Source organism: Durio zibethinus, chromosome 14 (assembly GCF_047325235.1).
Source record: "Durio zibethinus cultivar Kanyao isolate XHJ-2024 chromosome 14, ASM4732523v1, whole genome shotgun sequence".
In the NCBI taxonomy this organism is placed as follows: domain Eukaryota; kingdom Viridiplantae; phylum Streptophyta; class Magnoliopsida; order Malvales; family Malvaceae; genus Durio; species Durio zibethinus.
The window spans coordinates 1,977,407-1,992,830 of record NC_143175.1 but is presented as its reverse complement, the minus strand read 5'-3'; the positions used below and the strand labels follow the sequence as shown (position 1 = coordinate 1,992,830).

General features: G+C 32.2%; 3 protein-coding genes and 1 pseudogene across 4 annotated transcripts; 3 read left to right on the top strand and 1 right to left on the bottom strand.

Annotated features, from left to right (window-relative positions):
- Positions 1 to 281: 281 nt before the first annotated feature.
- Positions 282 to 2,131, bottom strand: LOC111294632 (Calcium-dependent lipid-binding (CaLB domain) family protein). The gene has a single exon (XM_022888051.2). It carries the CDS (start codon positions 2,019 to 2,021, stop codon positions 930 to 932), a length of 1,092 nt encoding a protein of 363 aa, XP_022743786.2. The 5' UTR covers positions 2,022 to 2,131; the 3' UTR covers positions 282 to 929.
- On the top strand, positions 2,017 to 5,762 carry LOC111294631 (plasmodesmata-located protein 2-like). 2 transcript variants are annotated; one of them, XM_089743118.1, is made up of 4 exons: positions 2,017 to 2,233; positions 3,014 to 4,704; positions 5,046 to 5,168; positions 5,287 to 5,762. In XM_089743118.1, exons 2-4 carry the CDS (start codon positions 3,948 to 3,950, stop codon positions 5,292 to 5,294), a joined length of 888 nt encoding a protein of 295 aa, XP_089599244.1. In that variant the 5' UTR covers positions 2,017 to 2,233; positions 3,014 to 3,947; the 3' UTR covers positions 5,295 to 5,762. The 2 variants fall into 2 exon arrangements, with proteins under 2 accessions (XP_089599244.1, XP_089599245.1); XM_089743119.1 differs by lacking the exon at positions 2,017 to 2,233 and having other exon boundaries at positions 2,823 to 4,704.
- A 2,752-nt stretch (positions 5,763 to 8,514) lies between these two features.
- LOC111294404 (histone-lysine N-methyltransferase SUVR4-like) lies at positions 8,515 to 12,835 on the top strand (annotated as a pseudogene).
- Positions 12,836 to 13,475: 640 nt separating this feature from the next.
- On the top strand, positions 13,476 to 14,857 carry LOC149514942 (uncharacterized). The gene is made up of 2 exons (XM_089742940.1): positions 13,476 to 14,576; positions 14,717 to 14,857. The coding sequence occupies exons 1-2, from the start codon at positions 13,476 to 13,478 to the stop codon at positions 14,855 to 14,857; spliced, it is 1,242 nt and encodes a 413-aa protein (XP_089599066.1).
- The last annotated feature ends 567 nt before the right edge of the window (positions 14,858 to 15,424 follow it).

Genomic DNA, 15,424 nt, shown 5'->3' with positions numbered 1-15,424 from the left:
AATATTTTATTAATAAATCAATCTCTATTTTTTTGGTTAAAGGAAGTTCATATAAAGATGTCGAAATATGTTTGAACTAATTAATCTTTTACCTAATTAATTAACCTTACCTTGAACAACTAATTAAGCTAATATATCAGCACCAAGAGAAAATTTTCATAAAAAAAAGAGTGCAATGTCCATTGTTATGCACATATGTAGGATTTTATAGGTGGCATAATATTTTTAAACAAATTTTCTAATGTCTTCTCTTTTTTTTTTTCCCCTTTACTACTAAACATCATCTCAAATCTCTCCCAACCTTTTTTCCACCCTTTTCTACCTCTTTATACGGCAATCATTAGCCATGTGAATTATACTTTGACAGATGAACAAATAATGAACCAACCTTCTGAATCAACCTAAACCCCCACTGACTGGTTATTCAAAAGCACAAAGGAATTATGTTTAATTGAATTCTTTCTTTCTCTTAAACTTTCTCATAAGTATCCTTAAAAAAAAAAAAAACTACTATTATATGTATCTCGAAACTTTTGATCAATTTATAAAAAAAAAAGATTCGAACTATTCTTTGAAGAAAAAGTTATATGCACCTACTCTGACTAAAACTCTTGGATGCTATTCACTAGCTTAATTTCATAAAAAATACAATTAGTATTAACCATACATGACTAAAAAGTACATATGAAGGAATAACTTGTTCATATAGACATTCTTGCCGAAATATATATAATTCAAAATCAAAATCAAAATGAAGGATTTAATTTCGGCAGAACTAGAGATGCAAGTACAAATAACATATTACTTGCAACTATCCCATGCTGATCATGACATGCTTTGTAGTTTTCAAGGAAAAAAAGAAACAAAAAAAAAAAAAAAAGGAGATTTGATCTCTTCTTCCATACCTCAATTAAATCTTTGGAAAATATTCAAACGACAGATTGGTTATAATTATCATCCACTGAGCTTAAATGGCAAATTTTATTGCGGCCTTTTCCATGTTTCTTCTTACCTCCACCACAAGTAATCGAAATTTCAAGTCCAAAAGCATTACCAAAACATGAGAACAACTTCGCACCTTCGCTCCTCTTCCCCCTTGATCTTCTCTCTTTGCTTGATTTCCCTTTCCGGGCCGAAGGTGGAATATCCGATCGCCATCTCTCTAGCTTCCTCTCTAGGTCTTCTTCCCTCTCTTTCTTGGTCCATTCTCTTATACTTTTACTTGTTTCTTTTGATTGAGCTTGACGATTAATTGGTGGCTTATACAACCCTTTTGCAATGGCTTCAGCTACAACCGAAGCTGAAGGCCCCAAGTCCGAGTTACAAAGAGAGTCACCATTTACCATGCTACCATTGCCTTTAACCGCGGAACCGTTGGAACCTGAACCACCATTAACAATCGAGCCCTTATCAGGCCTTTTCCCCCAGTTATCTTCCATTGTTAAATCGGTTCGGTCGCTTTGTGAACGGCTTATCTTAGCGTTTGCATTTAACTTGCAATTTTGTGGCTCATTATTCTCGTGATTCTCCTTGTTTTGGCCGCTTGTTATTGGTTTAGGGTCTTCTAGCAAAGGCATGCTACGCATGGTACTATCAACAAGGGCTACCTCCATGTTGAGAATCCCTTGGGGGCGGCCGGAGGGACGACGGATTTGAAGCGTGACAGTTCTCGTGGTGGAGTTGTTGATCTTGGCGTCGGTTACCGATCGCAAGTGGAAAATATCCTTGATGAGGACGTTAACATATCCAATCAGGGCATCTTTAACCCACGCAGCGGCATAAATCTCCACAACAATTGTGGCATCCTCTGAGTTAAGAAACTTGTCATCGACTCGGAACATGAACCTCTCATTCCAAGATGGATCGGTTCCGCCTGTTTGGTCTACCCCTGTGGCGAGCTTGCGGTCCGGTTGCACCCAAGCAACCGCGTAGGTCTTCATGTTTTTGGAGACCAGGGCTAGGTCTTCAGCGGAAATGAGGTTGATCTCTAGAATTCTGGAATGAGTAGGAGGAGGAGCCATTGTGGTTGGTTGAGATCGGAGTAGGATTAGAGGCGGAGACCCCTCTAACCCGCGGGAGTCACCGACGACAATCTACGGAAGATGCATGTACAAAGTTAGGAACTGATCAAGGGATGGGAAATAAATGTGTGGAGGAGGTCTTGGTGCGAAATGGTAGGAAAGTTTGTTGGTTGCCAATTGCCATGGTTTTTAGACCATGATTTTTTTAACAGGTTTGTTATTTTGTTCTAAGTAGAAGATATTACTATGACTCTCTAGATTCTAAAATTTCTATATAAATCTCACCATTTTTATCAGTTTAGTTAAGCTCGAGTAATTACTTAACAATTAACAGATTCTTGAATTCTGCAAATTTAAGTAAAACGATTTTTTATGAGGATTAAGGAGGGTTTTTGAGTAGGGTCAATTGTATTACTTGTATTATCATTAGGTGTAAGGGACGATGACATGGCAGTTGACCAAATTAGGTGATACCATGTATAGTATTAATTTGATGCCATATCATTATGCCATGTCAACAAAATAGTTGTTAACTTGTACATGTGCATGGTGTCCACGTAGTCAGGAGGGAAAGAGGAAAAAAAAGATTTCTTCAAAACAAAAATTATATTTTTTAAATAATAAAAAAGGAAAGATAGAAAACAAATAAAAAAAAGAAAGGAAAGACATAGAGAAAAAAATTTTAAAAAAATATTATTATTTTATTTTTAAAAAATAAAATTATATTTTTTATTAAAAATTATATGTGACAATCACATGTACAATAATTTACTATTACATGACAAATTGTCACGTGTTAACATCTAATTAATTAAAAGACGAGCAATTATCTTTAATAAATGATATTAACCCAATATCATATTGTCACATATTTGGATGGTATAAATATCACATTTAACTTTTTAAAAATAAATATGTGGCATTAAAAAAAAATGCATGATACAATGCTTATTCATGACATTAACTCTTTCTTGTATGTGTTGGTAGTACAGATCATCCTCTATGTGCACAAGCAAGCCAGATGTTGGCATAATAGTGTGATTGCAGATAGTGAATATGGTAAGAGGTTAGATTGTGAGTGACTGAGTGTTGTTACTTGGGAGAGATTTATAAGAAAGGGAGAGTGGCAGACAAGTTAAAGGGGGGTGGGGGAGATACGTACAAATATTAAACAGGTATTGTAGTTTACTGTTGTATTGCACATTAAAAGGCTAAACAATATATAACACAATACTAGTTTATCTGTTGATTTGTCTTCATAGCAATAGTAGTTTTTTCTTAATTACCATTAATTTGCCCAATTTCTGAGGGAATGGTTGAAAAGTATGAAGCTTGAGCCAGAGTCCATCTTCAATGACAGGGATGACAGATTAGAAGTGCTGTATATTAAAATTGGATAGATTTTTTTTGGTTCAAAGTGAGTTCCAACTTTCCAAGCCTCGGCGAATTGGGATAGGGGAACTGCAAGTGCTACGGATTAATCCAATTGAGTGAACCATTTGGGCTAAACCTCAGGTTCGAATTAGATAGACATTTCCTTTTCACCATACTTTCCCTGGTTGAAAATGTGTAGAAGAATGGAAGGGATTTTCTTTTATTGGGTTGGTTATGTAATAGGAAGTACCTTTTTCTTACGTCTCTGTCTATTCTACCTGAAAAGGCACAATGAGAAACTTAATATAATCAAACAAGTTTCCCACAGTTAGATAAAGGTAGGCAGGAAAAATGAAACCAAAATCCCAACTCCCAAGTCACTTTCCAAAATCATTTTAACAAACAAATAACTACTATCCAGTCAGATGATATTCAAACAGCTGATTCATTCCATTGTCGCTTTTCTTCTTAAAACAGTAGACTACTGTTGTCTCAAACCCAATAAAAACAAGCATTAAACCAGCTTGAACAAACATTTCTCCATATGCAATTATGGATTCAACCTTGAAACCATTGTCTCTTCTTTCTCAAACACTAATCCTTTTAGCCTTTTCCCAGATTGTAATCCTACCAAATGCAGAAATCAGTTCAGATTACAGTACCTTCATGTACAAGAACTGCACAAGCCAAACATTTTCAGATTCAACCAATTATCACTCTGAATCCCTTTCCTACTTTTTCCAAGAACTCATAACGAAATCCACTCGAGAAAAATTTTACAAAACTACCACAGGTGATGATAACAATGGCATTTCAGGCCTCTTTCAATGCCGAGGTGATCTAAGCAACAACGAATGCAACAAATGCATAGCCTTACTTCCTGAAATGTCAAACACTCTGTGTAATAAAGCTGTTTCGGCCCGGATTCAGCTACATGGCTGCTATGTTCACTATAAAGCTGATGAGTTCATTGAGGAAAGTTCTAATTATGAGTTGCTTCACAAGATTTGTGATGAGAAAAAAGCTGTGGCTCTTGGCTTTGAAGAGGTGAGGGATGCAGCATTTGCAGCTGTGGAAAGTGGTGTGACAGATGGGGATGGATATTTTAAAGAAAATTATGAACTGATGCAGGTCATTGCACAGTGTGAAGGGGATTTGAGACCTTGTGATTGTGGTAAATGTGTGAATATTGCAGCTCAGATTGCTCAGGAAGAGTGTGGCAGCTCACTTTCAGGCCAAATTTATTTGGACAACTGTTTTATTACCTATGGTTACTATCCAGATGGGATACCAGATAACTTAAACCAAGGTAAACTCAATATGATGAAGTGAAAATTAGATTGAAATGGGAAATTTTTTTTCAATTGTTTGATTTTATTTCTTTCCATTGAGACATGCAAAACATGACCTTGCTATTATAATCATGTTCGCTGAAACTCATTAATTGCGTGCTTATATTACATAACTAAAATCAGGTTTTACTTTTTTTTTTTATACAAAAGAAATCGTAGTTTGAGAATTGTTGAAGAGATTATAGATTTTAAAATATGAAGTTTAGACATGTTAGATATTACATTTTAAAAATGATTGTATAAACCGAGTAGAGTTCGGATTTAAATTTCATTTTATTTAAGATGACACTTTTGACAGGAAGATCAGAAGGCAAAAACCATACAGGTAAATTGACAGCAATTGTGTTGGGAGGAGCAGCAGCTTTGTTGATTGGCTACATATTCTTGATGTCTTGCAAGAAATTAGGAAAGAAGGGTGATGGTATGTATAAATCTTCAAAAACTCACCTTTTTCATATTTGTAATTATTAATTGAGAAGGTTATTTTCCATATGATTTTCAGTTGTCACTTACAACATATTTATTGTTTTATTATACAGTGAATTAGTTGCAGATTGTTGAAGAGAGATCAGAAGAAACCAAGCCTTAAAATTTTTTTTTCTCTTTTGAAAAGAAATCAGATTTTGGGAATGGTGGTTAAATTTGGTGAAGGTAGAGAGGAATTGTTGCAAAAGAAAATTTGTGTATTATTAATGTCCATGCCACACAAATTCTACCTGAATTTCATTATTTTAATGTATGTTTTGAATTTTTTATTATAGAAAGGCTTGATCCACTTTGATCAGTCCATTACCAAAATCCATTATAAAATTGAATCCAACCAATTGAATACTTCATCAATCACCCACCACCAAAAAAATCCAACCATACCAAAAAAAAAAAAAAAGCTTTAAAAATTGAATCAAATGACTCGGACTGACTTAAAATCTATTGACCCATCATAAAAGGGGATGGTATCTACAAGATTTCACCTTTGATACAAGTAGAAGAAATTGTTCACCCAAAAATTAAAAAAAAAAAGAAAAAAGTAAGGGATTAATGACAAATTCGTTCTTATATTCTAATCTCAATGTTGAATTTTGCCCCTTTGTTTCAATTTGATTGAATTTTACCAATAAATTTTGATTTTGAATGATTTTATGACAAAAATTAACAAAAAAATTCCTTCAAAATATCTTTTTAATAATTAAAAATAATTAATCAATTGAAATATTTAAAAAATAAAAATTTTGACATAGAATTTTTATTTTCCAAAAAAATAGTGCTTAAATTTTCCTTTTTTAAAAAAAAATCTTTTTGGTCTTTCTTTTATTATTCAAGTAGCTGGTGATTGATGATGCCATAAAACAGTAAGATGCTCCAATGTTTTTTTTTTTTTTAATTAAAACAGAATTTTATTAAGAAGAAGATGAATACAAGTTATAGTCAAGCCACCAAGTCATGATCTCCAAAAACAATGATGCTCTAAGGTTAAATTTAATAGTTGCTCGTTAAATTTAACATTTTTTTTTTCACAATGTCATTTTTAAAACCTTTTTTGGTATTTTTTTTCTTTTTTGTCATATTATTTTTTTATGTATTTAAAATTTTTATTTTGATACATTCAAAATATTTTATGAAATATTTTGCATTTTTTTCTTGTCACATCATTTTTATTTTGTAAATTTTGTACTAGATAAAAATAAAATATTCTATAGAATATTTTATTTTTGTTACCTTTTTTTAAAAAATATTGACATTAAAAACACATTTAAAAAAATAAGATTGTAGAAGCAATATGTAAGATTTGATGCTTAATGGTCAAAATTGACCTTAAAGCATCACTGCAGATGCCATTATTAATCACTAATGGCTTGAAAAATATCTAAAACACTACAAAATTTAAGCTTTAATTTTTTATAAAATAAAAATTGTTATATTTTTTAATTTTTATAGTTTTTATTTATTAATTATTAAAAAATATTTTGGAGGAATATATTTTGTTGTTAAACTTTATCTTAAAATATCCAAAATCGAAGTTTAATAATAATATTCAATTAAAAATTAAAATTTAATAATAAAACTCAGTCAAATAAAAAAGAAAAAGACAAAAAGACCTGCTAAAGAAAACAAATACTCATGTTCAGGAAGAAAACAAAACATCCTTTTCACGTGATTCTGTTTTATACTCTCAAACATTTATGATTTATGTATTCTTGCATTCTCTTAAAAAAAAAAAAAAAAAAGAAAAACCCATTTTTCAAGAAGGTTGTTTCTCTGCTTTGTGTGACTTTTTTTCTTCTTTCAGTTTTACTCTTATTCGTCATCGTTATTACTATGATAGTTTTATTAAAGGATTTGTTTTGTCATAATGGGACTATGAAAAACGTGGACTCGGGGGGTACTCTAATGTCTAAAGCTGCAATCTTTTTTTTTTTTTTTTTCCCTGCATTTTCCTGGTAACCAAGCAGGAAAAGTCTGTTCGTTTTGGTAATTTTGGTTTTTACATGTTATGTGTATGTCGTTAGCAATGTGATCAAAGATTGTTTGTTTCCATCTTTTTGATGTTCATTCAGGTTTGAAATACTTGATTGTTTAAAAAAACAGAGTTAAAAGATTTGTCTTTTCTTTTCTTTTTCATAGGGTTTTTTGGGAGTATTTTGTTGTATTTTGGAACTTGATGATTTGGTTTCTTATGTACTAAGTAATGAACTGTCAGAAAAATCTTTCCTTTCCTAGGGTTTGCTTGGTAGCAAGAATGGAAAGTAGGAAAGAAAAAAATTTTCATCCTAAATATTCTTATTTATAAAAATACCATTTTGGATTAAAAATTTCCCTATATACCAAATAGAGCTAGTGAACAATTGAAGGAAAGAATTATTTTGGCTCATAAGGAAATTGAAATGAAAGTCGATACTTTTATGTGTATATTTTCAACTTATTCAAATATTATAGAATCTGGTGAGGTCTCCATCTGTTCAATGTTTGTTAAAATTTCACTGTTTGATTGAGATTAGAGGTGGAAATTGGACGGATTAAGTTATGTTTGGGTTAAATCACCTTGGGTTTGAAGAAAATTTTGTCTCATTTTGGATGTGGGTAATTTCTGGTTTGACACTGGGATTATTCGTGTTCGGATCATCCGATTCAGATCATTTTGGGTCAAATTAAGCAGCTTTGTTTTTGCTTTGTTAATCTGACAACCTCAACTGCTGCAGACTACAAATATTTAAGACTATAGGAGTATATATGAAGGAGAAGGAATTGGGTGGTTGCCGAGTAGAAAATAAAGATTTTGCTGATGGCTACAAATGAAAGAGTTCACATGGCCTTTAATGCAACAAGAGCTTTAGGTACTCCTGATCAAGAAGTGAAACCAGAGCTGAAGCACCTCTTTTAAGTGTTTAATAATAACTGGGAACTAATAGAGTCTGAAGACTACCAGGCACTGATAGATGCATATTTTAAACTCAAGGAAGATAAAGTATTTTATTATGTTATTCGATTTTTAATGCACTGATCCATTTCACTCCTTAGCTGTTTATTTATTTTGTGGACCTATCTTTATTTTTCCTATTGTCAGTTCGGCATGAAATGATTGATAACAATGGTGGCTTTTACTAATACGTTAATTATGGTGGCAGTTGTTTCCAAATTATTTTTAAGAATCTCTTTTTTTTCCTTTTGCACTTAATGGGTAGTCAATCTGTCCTTTACAGGGAGTAGAGGATAAGGAAAATGTTGTTGTGGAGCATGATGGATTTAGCAGATTGTCTTAACGATTGTGCATGCAAGACCTGGAAGATCAGTCTTCATCTACGAAGGGCAACGCAAGCCAAATTTTATCCCCTGAAGAGAATGAAAAGCCTATGATAAACCTTCAACAGGGAATTACGTTTTTGAATAAGAAGCATTACAGTTCTTCTGGGTTTTCAAATTCATATAACAAAGTTCAGCAGCAACCTGCTACTTGTGTCGAGTAAAGGCCTTTTTATATCATTTCTGATATATCCAAAGGCACAGAAATTGTGCAAATTTCATTGGTAAATGAAATTGGCAACTAGGATCTGCCAAAGTTTACTTACATGCGAGACAATGTAATATCTCAAGATGCTTATGTGCACATCTCACTGGCTCCGGTGGCAGATGAGCATCGCTGTTCAGGTTGTTCGGGAGACTGTCTCTCAATGCTAATACCATGTGCTTGTGCTCATGAAACTGGTGGAGAGTTTGCTTACACACCAGAAGGTCAACTAGGAGAAGAATTTCTAATTCTTCTAAGAGCCTGTATGTCTATGAAACATGAGCCTCGTGGGCATTACTTTGTTTATTGTCAGGATTGTCCATTTGAGAGGTCTAAAAATGAGTATAAACCTAAAATATGCAAGGGCCATTTGGTCAGGAAATTCATTAAAGAATGCTGGAGAAAATGTGAAAATCGAGTAGTACAGAGAGGTATTGCATGCAAATTGTAGGTAAAGCTCTCTAGGGTTTTGTTAGGCTGTTACAGTTTGTTAAGCAGCAATTTGCTTCTCCACTAAGTGGAGACGTTTTTGTTGTATTCAATTGTCCTTTCTATTTCTATTGTAGAAATGCAACTTTGCAAAATGGCTTCAATTTAGCTCTTAGAAGCTGCCTTTCATATACAACTTAATGTCTTACATCGCCTTAAGGTATGGAGCATTAATATTGCTACTGAAAAGCTATTACTTGATTTCTTTTTTATTACTAAAATACATTTATATGAGATTTTAAAAGAGATTGTAAAAATATGGTACTATAGGTTTTCTGCTAATTCTACTTATCGTACCATTATTCACTCCACAGTTGCTTCATCTATTACATAATACATGCATGGTCTACTTTTGTTGATAAGTTAGGATTCTGTATTGGTATTGACTATACTTTTAGACTTTAGGTGTTCTTGACTCATGAAAGAAAAGGTTGGGGTCTTAAGACACTCCAGGACTTACCGGAAGAACCTTTGTTTGTCAGTATGTTGGGGAGATCTTGACCAACACTGACTTATATGAGCGGAATATGAAAGGCAGTGGCAAAGAGCGACATACATATCCAGTTACACTGGATGCAGACTGAGGCTCACAGAAAGTTTAAAGGATGAAGAGGCACTTTGTTTGGATGCAACTTTCTACGGAAATGTTGCTAGGTTTATTAATCATAGGTAATTTTCTTGAGCCCAAATAAATATATGTTCTCAAGTACTATATGGCAATCTTGGCCTGGTTTTGTTTCTTTCGGTACTGTTAGATGCCTTTTAACAGGGGAAATCCTCTGGTAGTACATTTTGTAATATCATAAACGTTCATGAATAGTAAGAGCGCCTAAATATATTCATACCTCTCATTATAAATAATAGATGGAAAGTAAAGGAGCATGATCTTTGAAGAAGTATTAAATGCTGAAGTCATGAAACGGAAATGTCTATTAAATTGTGTAAGCATGATCGTGGCATTCATCATTTGAATAGCTTACATTTTTACGTAAGTTGCAATCATTTCAAAGAATTTAAATGTTGCTCACATTTATATTTTGTAGCAATAGCCTGCAAGTTGTTATGTAAGAAATATTGCCAAGAACCTTCTATATATGTTTTCTTTATTAGTGGTTGGGACATTTTAAATTGATATTGACTTGGAGAACTGAATTCTTTAACCTTGGTTGATGGTCAACATGTTTTTTATTTTTAAGGTGCAAACTTGATTGACATTCCAGTTGAAGTGGAGACCCCTGATCGCCATTATTATCATGCATGAATCGGACTGATAACAAACTTTTGCGATTGATGGGGGTAGAAGCAAAGCAAGCTGGTGTTTACCTTCATTACTAAACTGCATTTGAAGAGTTAATATATTTATTTATTTTGTGTTTGTATGAACAGCTTGCCCTTTTTACTACTGGAGATGTGAGAGCTTCAGAAGAGCAAACATGGGTAAATAAGCCTACAAACAAAATTTTCATTTATTTTATTTACTTATTTGGAATGTATGGTTCACAAATGTTTATTATGTTGCTATTTGCTAAACTTAAAGTTATCATCTGTTGTTGTCCATCTTTTAAGACTGTAAGTACTCATAAATATGTGATATGAAAATAAGACAAATGCCTGCTTGACAGTTTAGAACTTTGGCGAAGATATGTTATTTCCTTACTATTAAGCATTAAGCCATGCTGTACATTATTGCGGGACTATGGGATTGACTTTAATGATCATGAGCCCCCAATAGAGGCATTCCAGTGTTGTTGTGGAAGTGAATTTTGCAGAGATGTGAAACGAAAAGGTTAGTGTATATTCTCCTACCATGAAACTTGTGGACTGTCCTACATTTTATTTAAAAGAAGGCATCATATTATCTCATAATCAGATGTAGGCACAAAGCTCAGGATATTTTATTTTTGTTATACCACTATGTTAAGATTACACGGTTAGCTCGGACAGTGAACCGTAAGTTAATATTTTAGCTTAGTACTTTACGAGTAATGAGAGGAATATGAAACAATTTTATGGTCACTTACTGGCCTTCAATATTGTAACATGTTCATGTACATGTCAATTACCAATGCTTCAATGGTAATAGCCAAGAAGAATTGTGTAAATGATCTCCAATTTGCATCCTGCTTTTGCATTCAAATTGGTCAGTTTTAATTCATCATGCATCTTCTGAAGCCTAACTACCATTATTCTGGTGCACGAAAGAGATTGGTGATGCATCGATGAACTGTTGATCATCGGAACCTCCATGATTTTCAGTGATTATAGGCATATGAAATTCATTCCAAGGCTAGACAGTAGACAGAATATCATTGATTGATGGATTTGCTCCCTTCAACTTTTTAATTAATAACAGCTTTCGTTTTTGAATTATTAGGATCTTTTTAATGATCTTTAATGCCAGACACTTTTGTAGATTTTAACTTTGAAAATCCACATATATATACTTTTTTTTTTCATTTTTTAATATTTAGTAATATTTGTTAAATACAAATTAATTTTAAATGCACATTTTTTCTTCCCTAATCTTAATATTAAGAATTTATAATGGAAACTAAACAAAATTAATAAATGAAATTAATATTTAGTAATATTAAGAATTTTAAATGCACATTTTACATTTTCAAGTTAATGTGAACTATGAGTTGATGAAACTAAAAAAAATATATTTTTATATAAATTAGATATGTGAAACGTTTATAGATATAAGGTTTTTTTATTTTTTTATTACAAATGATACTACAACTTAAAGAAAGGAATTGTAAATATTAAAATTTGAACTTTATAAATTTATTGAGTTAAACTTCAAATTTATAAATATAAGCTTTAGGTCTCAAATTGTCAATAAGATCCTTGAATCACACCCCTAGTTAAATAATAATAAGGGATTGATCAAGAAAATGCTTGGGGGCTTGCATTGGTAGATGGAAGGCATCGTTGGATTCCTGCACATGATGTCCTTCCTAATTTTTGACATTTGATCCATCTCTTAGACCAACATTTTGTACTTGGTAATTAATACAGCTCCAATGAGCTTAGAAGAATCTTGCTTGAGTGAGGCATCAAAGAATGATTGGGTCCTTAGAATATGTATACATACATATATATATATGTATATATATATATATATAACACATTTTCTTTTGGTTGAAGTTATGCGCAATTTATAGATTAACATCGACTAGAGACCTAGAGGTTAAAGGGAATCAAAAGCAAGGGATCTAGATATATTAATTATGGGAATTGTTTTGTTGTATATGTCAAGGAAAGTACCTCTGCTAGCTCAAAGGTCAAGGCAGGAATTTGCTTTTTTTTTTTTGAAGATGAAGAAGAAGAAGAATAATTCAAAGATTAAACTTCATTGTATCGTAAAAAAAAAAATGATTTATTCCATAATACAAAATTGGTTACCTTCAATTATGACAAATGATGAAATTATAGGATTGCACTATTACTTTGTGGGAGGAAATTAAAAAGTTAATTAATATCTTAACATTCCAAGAGTAAGTCTGTTTGTTTAGAAATTGGTGGAGGAAGGGTATCCTAATTATCCAATATATGTTACTCCCAAAAGTTTAGCTATTGAGCCGTACGCTTAAACAAAGGTCCTGGTTGGACAAGATTCCTGCACTTTGTATAGAAATAAGAATCACATATTTTATAAGTAAAGCAATAGTAAAGAATAATTAGATCTTTAGAATATGTTACTTTCCCTTGATTGAAGCTATTATCTTTATGCAAATTGTTGTTGTATCCGTCAAGCAAAGTACCTCTAATAGCCTAAGGCAGGAATTTAAATATTATTGTACTATAATTAATTTAGTGTAATTCAAAAATGTGTACAATTCATTAGAATATTATGTAGATTCTATGCTTATAAATAATGAACTCTTATAAAATTATTTTTAATAATTAGCTAATTGTACTTTATTATCATAAAAGAATTATAGGTCAAATGTACCCCAATCAAATACAACTTTTCTTAAGCAACCACTCAAAATTAGATAGAAAAGGCAAAATTTTAACAAATTTATGTTCCAATCGTAAGCATTTTAGACTGATTCCTAAACTAAGATTTACGCAAAGTCATGTGTGGAAATTAAATAAAAAGCATTCGTCGTTGAAGGAAAAGAGTTTAAAAGCAACAAATTTTCTTTGTTCAAGAACTCTTCAACTTGCAATTAATCCCCTCACTCTTTCATTGTTCTACCCTTTTTTTCTTTGTCCTGTAAACATAACATGGACTTTAAACATTTTCTTCACAATCACAACTTGACCTTTAGAGAGGTGGGCAATGAGAATGATACAGTGATCTGCTTTGCGTGCTTGGTTATCATTTCTGGTCCGGCATATATTTGTGAAACATGTCCCGATTTTGTTTTGCACAAATCATGCGCTGAATTGCCCCCTGAAATACGAAGAGATGCTTTTCACCCCCACCCTCTAAGATTCACTGTGTTCAACTTGATTGTGTGCGACCAATGTGCAATACTGCAAGCATGTTTAATCAGTTACAGCTGTATGTACTGTATGTTCAACCTTGACGTTAAATGCGCTATGGCTATTTCAAATGATTATAAGCTGCCTACTCATAAGGCCCCGCAGGAAAGGAGGCAAATTAAAACAACAATTCACCATTTCAGCCATAATCATCAACTGACTCGCAGCAAGTTTTCTTTTTTGACGAAGGAAGAAAAAATTATTTTTATGAGTTTATGGAAAGAAATGTTCAAGTGCTCGGCATGCAAACAAAAACGCCATGATACTCTAATCTATACCTGCATTCCTTGTCGATTTGTCATTCATGAATCGTGTGTAAATGACATGCCGAGACAAGTACTTCAAAGTCCATTTCATCCACAACATATTCTTTTCCCTCGACCGATCCCTAATTTTCCTTCTTATACATGCAGTGCTTGTAAGGAGGAAGTTAAAGGTATCGGCTTCTACTGTAATCAATGTGATGTTACCGTGCACGTTTCATGTGCTAAGTACCAAACTCGGGCTATAAAGCACGATTGCCATCCTCACCAACTTCTACATTTGGGGAAGAACATTCTCAGTAAGATATCTTGTAATGCTTGTCATAAAGATTGCGATGATTCCTTTTTCGGTTGCATAAAGTGTGATTTCTATATACATGTTGAGTGCATTCCACTACCGCCTAGTGTTGAACACCGTCGTCACTTGCATCCACTTGTGCTTAAAAATTCATTTGTTGAAGATGATTCGGAAGATTATTATTGTGATATGTGCGAGACAGAAAGGAATCCGGAACATCATATTTATTTTTGTGAAGAATGCGCTTATATTGCACATATTGATTGTGTCCATCCCGAGGTAAGACACGAACAAATAAATAATAGTCCTTTAATTGTATGCAAATTCATGTTGAGTGTATTATAAAAGCTTTTTTTTTTTTGCTATTTGAATTTGGATGAAACCATGAAAATTAAACTTTGTGCATACACTATTATTAGGTTAAACCTACAGAAGAAATGTTTTTGGATCAACGAACAAAAAAGAACTCTGACAAAGCAGAGATTATTGACAAAATGATGGAATTAGAAGAGATATTGGTGCACAATGGAAAGGTTAGTTTCAATCTCTATAATAGTTAGTTCCTTTAATTAAATTTCACTAGTATTTAACTTAGATCAAATGTAGGGGTTTGCAAAAAAAAAAAATTATTGCATCTTCTAATAGAAACATTAAACACTAATCAATCAATAAATTCAAAAAAATTATTATATGTCATAACGTAAAAATCTAAAAACTTAATTGCTAGATACAGATCCAGAAGATGTTACTAATTTTTTTTTTATTTAATTGCAATTGATTACCTAACTACTCCATTCTTTTAAAGATATCATAAGCTAACTAAGAGTTTTTAAAACGAATAAATTCTAATTTACTTATCAAAATTAAATTTGAAAGTTTGATTATGTGTGAGGAAAATTTTAACATCTTACAACAACCATCATAAAATGATACCAATTAATTTTAAATTATCCTAAAAATTATCTTGATACAAATGATCTTTTTATTTTTAATTTATTATTGAAATATAAAATAGAATTTTTTAGGTTTTTTTTTCCATCTATTAGGTAGAATTCTTAAAAATAAACTTTACTTAATCTCAAAAGTATTTAAGAATTCCAATCATTTTTTTTAAGAAGTTCCATTAT